Raw genomic sequence first — 13,181 nt, forward strand, 5'->3', positions numbered from 1 at the left:
AAGCCTCGGAAATCTGAACATCCAACATGGGAGAACCAGCTGAATATCACTGATTTTAAGCATGCTATTAATAAAGTATTATTGATTAGCGAGTAATTGTGGTGTGGTGTTTTGTCAAAATTCAAAATATTTGTTTCCCTTACAACACCAATATGGTAGCTAACAAGTGTACAACTGAAATCTGATTTTTGAAATTGTATGTAAAGTTTATATACTGTTCGGACCACAAGTTAAACTATAGTGGCTACATAAATGCACATTTCACACAGCTCATAATGAAAATTTTGATATTCAATTAATTAATTAATTAATTAAATTCAATTAATTGATTAATCTAATTCCATCTTAACTCACCTTCAAACCCTAGAACATTACAGGAGTATGTGATGCGAGGGCTATGAACTGATCCTTTCGTCTTTGTCTTAGTAAAAGTTGGTATAACACGACATCGATAAAGATGTTCACGAAGAATTCATATTGCAGGCGCTTTCTTTGGTTCTTCTTCTCGCATTTGTTCCGTTACAAAGAAATTCAAAAGAAACGTAAACGATACCGAGCGTGTAGTCTCACACATGTTTGAACATTTCGTTCTCTCCTCAAATGGCTCAGAGTCCAAACTCATTTCTACTTCCTCCGCCCAGTCCACAGTTCGGTTATTCGGGTCGTAACAGTTTATTTCAGAAGTCTGTGTTGTTATTCCATGTTTTTGTGTTTCCTGATTTGATGTATAACTCTTTTGTTTAGAATTTTTACCTTTTCTTCCATGCCGCTTAATATTAGATTTATTTACATCGGAATAGGATGGAACTTGAGCTTTTAATGGGCAAGGAACAACGTGTCTTAGATTACTTGTAGAGAACTGTTCTTCTTTTTCAAATTGGCATTTCCTATCATGATCAGGATAGCTTTTTGTATTACGAATTTTATATGACGATGGTTTATCTGTTGCATCACCTTGTGGTAAAGTTGTGCAAGGACTGGATAAACTACTTTCTGGTCTTTTGACTTCTTTAAAACTGTTCCGTATAGAGTCATTGTTATTAATACAGTTCTTGCTACTTCGAGAGATGGAACCACCACCAGTTTGTAGTTCTTCTGAAAATAGTTCTAAGTTCACTGACACTGTCTTTCTATCGGCGCAAACAGATTCTGAACTATCTCCAGTTTCGGGGTCTCTTCGTTTGAGCCTAGAGATAAAGCACTCTGGTGCCTTTTCACTTCGTCTTGCATTCTTAATTGATTTCCAAGAATCAGTAGACTTGGAATTCTTTCCTTTTCCCTTGTCCTTTTTGTTAGGTGTTTTGTCACGTTCAGGAGAGTCTAACTTAAACGTAACATGTTTTTTACAAGTACTTTTCTTCACACGATTTACTGGATAGTCCACCACATTTGGGTCCCATTCTTCTGAGTATTGTTGTTCCAACTCAGTGTTTGGATTCTGAATATTCGTAATATCACACGTTTTTTCGTTCAGTGTTATTCGGTCCTTTCCGCTTTGGTTCAAATAGGCTCTTTGGTCGTCTGCACTAAAGTTATCTCCAGTTGCCTGAAAGTTAAGATTTGTAAAATAAAATCGAAACGTAAGGCATATACGTTTGTGAGAATTGCAAAGCTATGAATAAGTTTAATGAAATTTAAAACGTAAATTCGTTATACAATTTCAAAACTAGACAATATCTCTAACCTTGATTAACAGTATGGTATACAATCAGAATCTTTTTATGCTCTAGCAATTACTCTCAATACGATTGGATCTTAGTTGGATTATATGGATATAAGGTGAGATTATGAGTATAAATGATGAGTACTATCTTGAATAATTTGTGGGTGACTGGCGTCGTCCTTGTCGTCTGGAATGACGAATGTCTCTTTCTGGCGTCTTTTAGTCTCTGGATGGAACTGGAGAAATGGGAGCTAGTTGATATCTGGAACTAAATCCTGTCAATCTGCTAGGGGCGTTGAATCAAATCTGCGATGAACGTTGTTTTCCGTCTCTGCTTAACAAATCAGGTATTCTGCCAAACTGGATGTATGGTAATGGAACTGCAGAATGGTATCTCAAAAAATATGGAGCTAAACCGTCTCCAATGGTATAGTGTGCTTCTTTACTCGACGTAACCTCTATCAAATCTTCATGATGAACACCCCTTGTAGACATATCTTCTATGGGTTTGTTTAATCAGAAAACGATGACTGTTAGGATCAATGAACGAGGAAGTTCTAGGCTAAGCGGAAGGGAATGCACCAAAGCAGGAAAGGAAACTAGGTTTATGTTTATTAGTAGCTTTTGCAATGAGGATATACATTTTTACTTAAACTGTCTGTGAATGTATACACGAATCCAAAAGTGCATTACCACCTGCTATTTTCCCTTTGCTGCAGTAGCAGGCATAACTAAAATCTCGGTGATTGGGTTGGTTGCGAATTCGAAAGGCGTTTGACCAAACTTCAATTTTGTAACAAATATATGTGTGGCAAACTCCAAATAAGAGAATAAAACAATTTGTTAAGAATGACAATTTAATTATTGTGACGGAGTTGGATGAATCAAAAGTTACAAAAATGTTTTTACTTAAGCACAAACAAACTATTTGCTGAGCAAAACAATATATTCACATAAAAAACTACATACGTGTTACAGTTTCGCCAACCAACATTTTGGCTTCATCAGACACTCTGAGATACATGAGAAATGTGCAGTCTTATTACAAAGAAGAGCTGAGACATCTTGCTTCTGATTGGCTCCTAGCAGCAGCCAATCCCCTTGAAGTATTCTGATTTGTATTTTCCTATACCGAGGCTTCCAGTCTGTTGTAAATTACACACACACATAAAAAGGACTATCTTAGCACAACTAATCTAAACTAACAAATAATTGACATAAATAATTAAATAATTATATAAATATATACAAATATACATAAATAAATATATATATATAAATAAACAGATAAACATACAAATACGCATACGCTTAAAAAGACGACACACACATACAGTATATACACATATACTTATACAACCACATATAACTATATATAAATATACCATTACATATATACATATATACACACACGTATATAGAAATAACTAATATGGACTAATAAATACATAAACACGTGTAAGGCAATCAATATATATACAACAACCCTAATAGATATGTGTAATCAAATCTTATATTTTAAGCTTTTTTAACAACCTATTCCACTGCTGGTCGATAATTAGTCCTGATTCCAGTTCATTGCTTTATTACCCTCCATTTCTATAAACCGTGCCTCCTTCCATTTCCTAACTATGCTTCTTTTATTCCTGGCCTAGAATTTTTACTTCATTCCAATTAACTAAATGTCCCGTGTCCCTTACGTGTTTGTAGACTGCATTTTTGTTCCTTTCTAGCCTAACGTCATCCTTATGTTGTTTTATACGCTCTCTTAGTCTCTTTCCAGTTTCCCCAATATAACACATATCACACTCGCCGCACTGAATTTTATAAATCACTCCTTTTTTTTCCACCATTACCCCTTGTTCTTCTTCTGTCTTCTTCCCTCTTTTTTCCCTTATTACTTCCAGAAGCCTCTTGCTCCCTTTTCTGTAAGTTGAGATGCCCTCCATCTTCTTAAGCACTATTTTAATGATTTCTGTTAGTTCTCCCAAACTTTCTATTCCCAACCACATTTTTGTTCTTTCTTCTATTCCTCCTCCACTTTGCTCTCCTTCTCGGCTTCTTTCTTCTTTTTCTTCGTTTTTGTTCTCCCATCTCCTTCTGTATTTTAGCCTCTTTCTTTCGTATCCATTATTCTCCAGCTGCTTATGGAATGACTGTATAGTCTGTTCCGCCTTGTCTCTTTCACTGGTTATTTGCATAATTCTAGTCTCCATGTTAATGATGAAAGAATATATTGTGAATATATTGTTTTGCTCAGTAAATAGTTTGTGCTTAAGTAAGATCATTTTGTAACTTTTGATGTCATCCAACTCCGTCATGATAATAAAATTGTCATTCTTAACAATTAGTATGGGGGATAAGAAATGTGTGTACTAAGTTTTGTGTTGATAGACGGAATAGATATGAGGGAAGAACTTGTATGCCAATACATGATTATGCTTTCCATCGAAAAGACCTGATAATGGAAATCCCAGAATTCAACCCAGCATGTATTAGACAAATTTACTCCAATCAAAGATAGGAGAATGGACTTAATAATTAAATAAGGTGACTAATCGGATAAAATGTTCTGCATTATTTTTTATTTAAAAAAATAGAATTTTAGTTAATTTCACATGTCAGATAGCATTTGTTTCTAAACTTATGCTGATTAATCAATGAGTCTAGTGTATATCTTCTGGTTAGATCATTCGTACTGCAACACCCGAAACCACAATCCACCGGCCGCCACTGTTAGAACTAGTGCCAAATGTTTAAAAAATATCGCTCAATCTGAATTTAATACGAGAGAATAGATTGATAATGATTGTTACATTGTTATAATACAACGAGCATATGTATACGCTGGTGTGATTGACAATCAGAGGTCTGCAAAAAATGTTATTTAATAATCCTAATGACCTTTCGATTACAGTTGCGATTTAGATTACAGTTACCATTTTGAGTTAAGTATACACATGCTGTTAATTGTATAAAAAAATTACATATATTAAATTTAACTCAGACTCGTAACCGAAGAGGACAAATACCATGTACGTGGGTTTCCTCTGGGTGCTCCCGTTTCATCCCACTTTCTTCATTTCACAATTTCATTTATTTCTCATCATTACCGTCTTCTTTAACTTAACCAGCATTAACGTGGGAAGTAAAACTCAAAATTTCATTTCATTTTCTGTAACCGCAGGGACCGTATCCATTCCATTTTAATTTAACAACTCAATTACTGCAATAAAGTAAAATAAACTTATAGTTTCAATAGTTTGTGGACTTGTAGTTGCTTCGTTAACAGTAACTGGTATTGACAATTTCCCCATCTCAATATTTGTATGATTATCACCTTCGAAATTTTGTCCAGAAATCGAAAGAAACTTTTTAAAGCCTTCGCTTGCCTCTCATCTTCTTTCAAGTTTTGTAGCTTTCTTTTCCCATAAAATCCTCCACTTTTTCTTAATCGTTGATCAATATTTTTACAAGAAAACTGTGTTATTGAAAAGTGAACACACGCATTATAAATAAAAACAACAACAAAACTGCTCAGGATAGGAATGAAAATGTTGACGAATGACACATGGACTAATAGACATTAACAAAGTGACCATTAAGCAATGTTCAGCGATTGTCAGTCCGTGATATTAGGAACTTATCGGTAAGTTAAAATTTCCCTCAGAAATGATCAAAAATTCCATACGCGCCGCCCATCTTTTCTAATTATTTGCCCACCTCCCTGGACCAATGGAAAACAAACGCCTAGTTTCTTAGCTACGATAATGTGCATTTTATTTACACTTACTTTTTTCAACCCTTAACTGTGGCCATTGAACCGAAGCACTATGCTGAGACACTGTTTATGACAAGACGGAGTATCCTTTAAAAAACCATCTCTATCTCTTGTGATAATACCGCCCAATCCATAAGCAGTTGACTTCCTTTCGTTTTCTTATCCATTCCCATTTCAAAGACACATTTGGCAATGATATTCTCTCGTTAGGTCGTACATTTGTATTTTGTGCGTATGGTGGTATTGTGGAAAGAATACCGCTGTTTTTAGTCGTACTGCCGTAGTGTTTAATATAGCATTTATTGAAAAGCTAAATTCCCCTAGATTTTATCTCATATTCTTAAATCCCCCTTTTCCTCCCTTTAAAAATGTTTCCTAAATCTCCCTGCGCAGTGCGAAATTTTCCTCGAACTAGCATCACTTGGGAATGTGGCATTGACACCAAGTGATGTATGAGTTCATTTCAAACTTAAAGGTGTGTTTTATAGCAACTACTCAAAGATTCGACTTTATATCCTTTTCACGTATTTTATCAGTACCTAAGTCTGTACAAGATTTCTTGAAGCTATTTGGAAAATTTTCATAACATTTTCTCTAACAAATATTCACATTTAATACACAAAATTCCTAACCCAGTTCGGCGCCCTCTTCACCTGGCGCTTCCTGTGAACGCGTAGTTCGCAGGATTCAAGATCTGGCACTGGTATCATCCCTAATCAGTACTTGCGTAGCCACAAATTACAACCGATCACCTGTTCTGTAAATTTAAGATTTTGTTGTACTTTATTTACTGTGGGCATTACAGAGACTAATACTTTATGATTTAACTTCGCAAAATCATTTTGTGCTACTGTCTGCGCCCCTTTGGGGCACTGGATTCCAGATTCCATTCCCGGTTAGAGAGTTTTGAAATTTGAGAGTATTTGAAATTTGTGAAAATTACGGCAGTTCGCACACCGTATTATACTGCTGGTTCATGTCTCATATATCATCGTGCTGAAAGGGACGGTAAAGTCCAATCTGATCAACTAATCATGCTAACGAGCTCAAGCAGACATCAAGAAATTCGAGTAAGCAGTGCAAGCCTAATTTGACATCATAGTTTCCGGTAAACTGAAATTTGCAGTAAGATAATCATTATTCACTTACGTTAATGTGTACAAGATTTTTCGTCTAAGACAGCAGCCGCTCCTGGACGAACACGTTCTTTCTCACTGGCTAAAATTATTATTATTATCTATATATTATATATTATTATTATTATTATCTATATATTATTATCTATATATTAAATCCTAGGTTTATATGTTTGTCCGAAATCCTTTTGACAATAAGACCTCTAAAACCACAAATGCTAGTAACGTGCCGTTTTCCCTTGTTAATTCCAAATTTTGTGTAGATTGCCCAGTTCTCTTTCAAATTTTCAAAAATCCCGCCGTTATTGTTCTATTCAACATTTTAGGGACCATTTTGATCCCATAAGATTAACATTGTTGCAGGCCGAAACTACGGTGTTAGGTAATCAGTAGAAAAGTTACGTATGGCGGGCTACGGATACTGGAGGCACTTTCCTTAAATCTGAATGGCAAAATCTATTGCATGCTGGCAACTTCAAAGACCCCAAGAGACGCAATGAGGCGTATTTTGGCGGATATAGATTTATTAGAAAAATAATATTTCCAATTGATATCGAGTTACTTCTACAAATTTGCTACAAACTCACTTCAACATCTGTACATATACTACACTCTGCAATAAACCAAACTAAGATAAACACTTTATTGGCCCTGCAATAAAACACCTCAGGTAAACAATGGTCGATCTTCTCTAACCTCAGGTTGCAGGGTCATAAATCAAGCTGGTTGGCAGGGGGCAGGCCAATTAAAAAGGGTTTCTTTACCCAAGAAGGACGTCCTTCAAGGAATGTGAATCAAATTATCATTCGTTCCTCGTTCTTATCTAATCCCTCCTCTCTCCTTTTATTATTAGTTCCTACAAGTTTCTGGGTGGAATAAAAAGTTGTAAAACCATTGTCCGCCGCTCGCTTTTAATTTGCTGGAGTCTTTCTATACAAGTTAACAAACATCACCTTCTGCCTCGAAGTTCAAACAAGCTACAGCAGAAATAACTAACTCTTACAACAGTATATTTTCCTATCTCTTAAGAACCAAAAAGTGCTTATAATTCATGCAAATTTAAACATAAATGAATAGAAATTAACATTATTAATTAGATTTTCTTCTTCTATTCTATCAATATGTTCTCAAGACATAATATGCATATTTTATCTACCTATCAATAAAAGTATCAATAACCATTTCTATAACACAACAAAAACATGTTGTTCTTCCAACTAGCAGTTAGGTGGAATCCCCCTCACTCCATATAATTGTATTGCCTACAATTATTTAAATATTTTACCTTCTTTCTTTAAACAACGTCGGCAAAACAGAAGCACAGTAAGTTCTCGAACATAAATACATAAAATTAAATACAGTAATCATCATCTGTGTCCCAAACAATCAAACTACTTTTTTGTCATGTTTTCCCCATGTGTCTAGTCACGTAATAATTCCACCTACTTTCTTGAATGTAATCAAAACATTCAACACCTGCGTACATCCATCCGGTCACGTAATCATTCCAACCACTTTCCTGTCAACAAAGGATAAACAGAGCCGTTCTGTCAATAGCCCTAATTTATTTCACATACAAACACGTGTTAAATTCCATACAATATTTGCACACGTGCACATGTGTAGTCAAGGTCGTACGACAATCCTGTCAACAAAGACCTATTGTAAACAAATGAACGCACAGGTGCAATGATCAACCCTAATTTGCATAACAATCAGCTACCATTACGTTCTACCACTACTCCTTGAACAAAGAAATTCCTAACATTCTTTCACGCACACGTGTCTCCTTCCTCCCATCATTTCCAGCTAGTTTCTTCAAGTTCATTCAACTGTTCTTCACAACTTCAGGGAAGGACAAAAAGGGAAGGAACAAGTTTATTTATAGGCTTAGGAAGAATTGTATATAAACTTTGTATTCTCAACCATTTATGTGTTTCCATCAACTGCCACCCTCTTAGATACCCAAGTATATTATCAAAAATGTTTTACAGTAATTTTTATTGGATGGCAACATTGAAAATATGTATAAAAATGGCAAATATATAAGAAAAATCACCAAAAACAGTATAAAATTAGCATAAAAGAATACAAAATCACCATAAATTGTACGAAAAATATAATAAAAGTTGTAAAAATTTAGTAAAATAGTATAAAAACATAATTTAATTTTAAGGGTTGGCAAGGAATTATAGTGAGATAAGTCATCTATACTACTTAGCTAGTCTATATATTAAAATGCGAAGTTTATATGTTCGTCCCCAATCCTTTCGACAATGAAATCTCGAAAACACTCAAGCGCTAGGAACGTGCCGTTTTCACTGGACGATTTCAAATTTTGAATAGATTGTGCAGTTCTAAGCGAATATTTAAAATATGGTGATTATTTCTTAATTACATTCTTAAGAGTACACTGGACATGTTGAAATTTTAAAATGTAACGCATCCTATCCTACGAGTTATAATTCCAACACCACATAGTTGCATGTAGGTGTTGTATATCTCTCAGGTGTTTTTTTCATGACCAAATTATAAAAACGAAGTATAATCATTTCTCCAGTCTAAGATGAAAGTTTTTGTTTGTAGTGTTTTCCTCAATGAACACCATATATCACTGACATTATAATTAATTGTGTAGGTAATGAATTTGCTTTGTACATACTGCATGTAACAAGAAAGAAAACACTGATCATACATGAATTAGAAACTCTAACCGGAAGTAGGCTCAAATCTTGCAAACAGTGAGAGATATTGAAAAAATAATCGAAAAAATCTTCCCTTTATGGTACCCCTTGCCGATGTTTATTAAGACGTCTTTCACTTGTGTCTGTTAAAGGACATGTACAAATGTTGTGAGGAATAACAAGAAGATTCATGCTTATATGTGAATGATGCGCTGTGTAGAGAGCGCAGATTCAGTTAAAAGGGTAACCAAGAAGGTTCTGTCGCTTTTTGTGGAGGTCTGTGTTCAATTGGCCCTCACACCTAAGTTGAATGCGAATGGAGATAAGGCGAAGGTCAGTTGTTGGTGTGGGTATATCCAACATACTACCTGGTTGTGGCAGTTCAGTTATACCCTGAACTTGGGTAAGGACAGAGTGAACAAGGGACCTCCACAGAGCGCCATAAGAGTTAGTATGATGTACGAGTTCAAATTAGGGTCAAACGCCGTTGCAGCGGGGCGGAAGGTATGCCAGGACTTTGGTAAGAGTGTCGTGACTTTAACAAGTTTAAGGACGGTGACGAAACACTAGAAGACGCACCACGTGCCGGAAGACCAACACATGTACAAAATGAAGATATTCATGCATGAATTGAGGTGAACAGTGGCCAGAAAAGTGAGGAACTGAGACTGAAATTCAGTGTGGGTGGAGAAACCATTCGGCAGCACCTGCATTAACTTGGGAAGCACGAGAAGTTGGGTCGATGGCTCCCACGTAATTTGACTCCAGGCCAGAAGGCAACGCGAGCAGACGCCTGTGTTTCTTTGCTATCTCGTCTGGGGAAGGAGCCCTTTCTGGATGGGTGTTGACATGTGATGAAAATTGGGTTTTGTGCGAAGCTCCACGGCGCCGTCATCATTGGTTAGCATCCCACGAACCGGTTCCAAAACAGCCGAAACAAGCACTGCATCAGAATAAGTTCCTCCAGTGTATTTGGTGGACTTCTCGCAGCATCGTGTATCGGGAACTGCTATCAGCTGGTCTGAGTATCAATGCAACTGTGTACTGTTAGCACTTGAGCCGTGTTCAAACAAAAACTCTAAGCTCTGGAGTCAGCACTTCTGAATTGCAAATGAGTCTTCGTGTTACAGGATAACGCTAAGCCCCATGTGGGTAGATGACCCGGGACACCATTGTACGCCTTGGATGGGAAATACTATTGCATTTGCCATATTCCCCGGACATTGCACATTCTGATTATCACCCTTTCCATTCCTTGGACAATCACCTTAGAGTACACTAGTTCAAATCCATAGTAGAGGTGGAAAATGCACTTGATACCTTCTTCGCTTCACGGCCCACCAATGTTTACTATGATGGCATGCATGGACTTCCAGTACGTTGGCAGAAGGTCGTCGATGTTGATGGGGACTATTTTTGATCATCCAGGTACGCCTTAAGTGAAATACCGATGTTCAAAGGTGGTGGGTGAAAAAGCGACAGAACTTTCTTGGTTTTCTTTATTATTATTATTATCACTAGGTAGTAGTAATTGTTGTTTTTGTAGCAGTAATAAAGAGTATTTGTCACTTACCATGTTAAGATTCAGACAGTGTAGACTGACCAGAATTATTGGCAGCATACAATTAGTCTCCAAAGACAAACCAAGTAACCCAAAAAGCTCAATATCGCTACAGTGATTCTTCCAGATTTTGTATGTCTTCCCCACCTGTTTAGCCTTCTGAGACACTTCCTGCACCACTTAATAAATTCAAAATGCCTATGTCTTCGACTAATATCACGACCTGTAATAGTAAAAGTAAATACTAATTAATTGTTATCTGAGATTCTGTAAGGGAAGCAGCATTAACATTATAATCAGTCGCACGTTTAGTAACGAACACAGGAACAGAGTAGAGAGGATTGCAAGAAATGGGACATTCAACAAAAGATTAGTGTTGCACACGTGACGAGACGGGAAATAAAGGTGTTTCGTCTCGTCTCCTAAATTCTTGTCAAATCTTCGTGTTGCCTCCATTCTCAGAAAGCTTTTCTCCTCTCGAATCGAAAATTTTCTCGCTCTGTTATGTATATTTTTGTACAATATTTATACATTGATTTTCCTCTAAGTTTCCTATAGAAGTTATTAGAATCCTTCGAGTCACGAAATATCCACGTCGCGTGTGACATAAGATTTAAACCATATGTACTATTATTGAAGTACTTTGCATAATGACTTGTGTATCTTGAAACGTTTATAAATGTTTAATCAATTTGTAATATGTCTTCATAATCACTATGATCCCCACATATGAGGAATACGTGTCTGCATTTTCCTTGCTTGTCTGTTCAGATTCCCGTGTCGTAGCGAACTCTCCACTTTCATTTGTACGTCAATTGTATTTGCTGGGTGCAACTTTTCGTGTAATCTTTTGACCCAACATAGATATCTTTTCGCGTTCATGAGATATTCGGCATTAAAACAGCGCACTCATCGATTTTTCAGCGTATCTCATGTGAAAACGGCACCGCTGTTCAATAGACATTTTCCGCTTAAGAGTCTTCATCCCGGCGAAATTAAAATACCGCTAATTTGACAGTATTTATGTGATATCTTCAAGTAGATAAAAGATAATTGAAATGTAAAACAAGAGCGCCCTAGACAATATTATTTTGCGTGAGGTACCGTTATCACAAGTCACCTAGTGGCTTTATGTTTTCAGCTGTTTAGAAACGCGAAAATAAATGACGATTTTCAAAATGGCTCGAAACCGAAAGCAGATAAGTGAGTCGTGATAACGGTTTCTCATGTAAAATGATATTGTCTAGGGCGCTCTTGTTCCACATTTCGATTATCTTTTATCTATTTGAAGATATCACATAATTAATGTAAAATTAGCGGTATTTTAATTTCGCCGGGATGAGGACTCTTAATTTCATGTTTACTATTATCTCTTTCAGTTTGTCGTTGCATTTTCGTTCCACTCTGTATATACATTCTATATTCTACAAGTACATTCTATAGATCTATATATACAGAGTGAGCCATTTGGTCTCAAACGACCACTTGTAACTCTTTAAACTAACTGATAAAAATCGATTAAATTTTGGAACATGGAAATACTACAGGGTGACATTGTTCGGCATCCTCTAAAATATCTGATTAACAGTGTTGCCAATCCAACACAAAGCTATAGGGTCAAGAGGCCGAATATCGGATGGTTTCCCAATATCGGATACCGAGAAATATTCCGTATGAGGTGCTGCAGCCTAGTGGCCGTTATCGTAACTGCACACCAATAGGTGGGCCATTACACATTTAAGTTATGATATCTTTTGCAACATGTTTATTAGTGTGGTAAAGTTTTGTTATCTTGACCTTTTGAAATATTTCAAATACTGCAGTTGATTGCGTTATGTCGTCCATAAAGATAACCTAATCATAATCATACTTACTTATAATATAGGCTAAGAAGAGTAGTCTTAAATTATATGATGTTTTGGTAGCTCGTTTCTGTTTACGTGATGTATATAGTTGAAAGTTGCCACACGACCTATGTTGCCAAATATCGGATAGTACAGAAGTTCCAAATATCGGATATTGCTGATGTCATGCTTCGGTTATTACAGTTGACTGAAATCGCTCGAAGGAAGAAGTGGGACTCTGAGGCTATGCTCCAGGCTGTTGCTGCCGTCAAGAGAAAGAAAATGGAGTTTCTCAAGACATCCAAAATCTTCAATGTTTTGTTCACAGCCGTATAAACTTGACAAAGGTGGTGAACTATGCATACGATGTATGCAATGTCTTAAATGGGCACACGAGCTATATGCAGACACTGATTCAAAAACGTGGAAATCCTTTGTTTGTGATTACACTGTTCAACAACGAAAATGTAAATTGAACAAAATCAGCTAATTCTTATTGATTTTGTGGTGCT

General features: G+C 36.2%; 1 protein-coding gene across 1 annotated transcript in view; it reads right to left on the minus strand.

The window, feature by feature from the left end:
- Positions 1 to 379: 379 nt before the first annotated feature.
- LOC145665153 (uncharacterized) overlaps positions 380 to 13,181 on the minus strand; it is a 60,571-nt gene continuing 47,769 nt past the window's right edge. The window contains exons 6-7 of the mRNA XM_081732433.1: positions 10,838 to 11,004; positions 380 to 1,546 (exon numbers count right to left, since the gene is read on the minus strand). Of these exons, the coding sequence (XP_081588559.1) occupies positions 473 to 1,546; positions 10,838 to 11,004 (1,241 nt within the window). The 3' untranslated portion in view covers positions 380 to 472. The remainder of the gene's footprint in view (positions 1,547 to 10,837; positions 11,005 to 13,181) is intronic.

The sequence above is a fragment of the Thermobia domestica genome, chromosome 11 (assembly GCF_964235325.1).
Source record: "Thermobia domestica chromosome 11, izTheDome1.hap1.1, whole genome shotgun sequence".
In the NCBI taxonomy this organism is placed as follows: Eukaryota; Metazoa; Arthropoda; class Insecta; order Zygentoma; family Lepismatidae; genus Thermobia; species Thermobia domestica.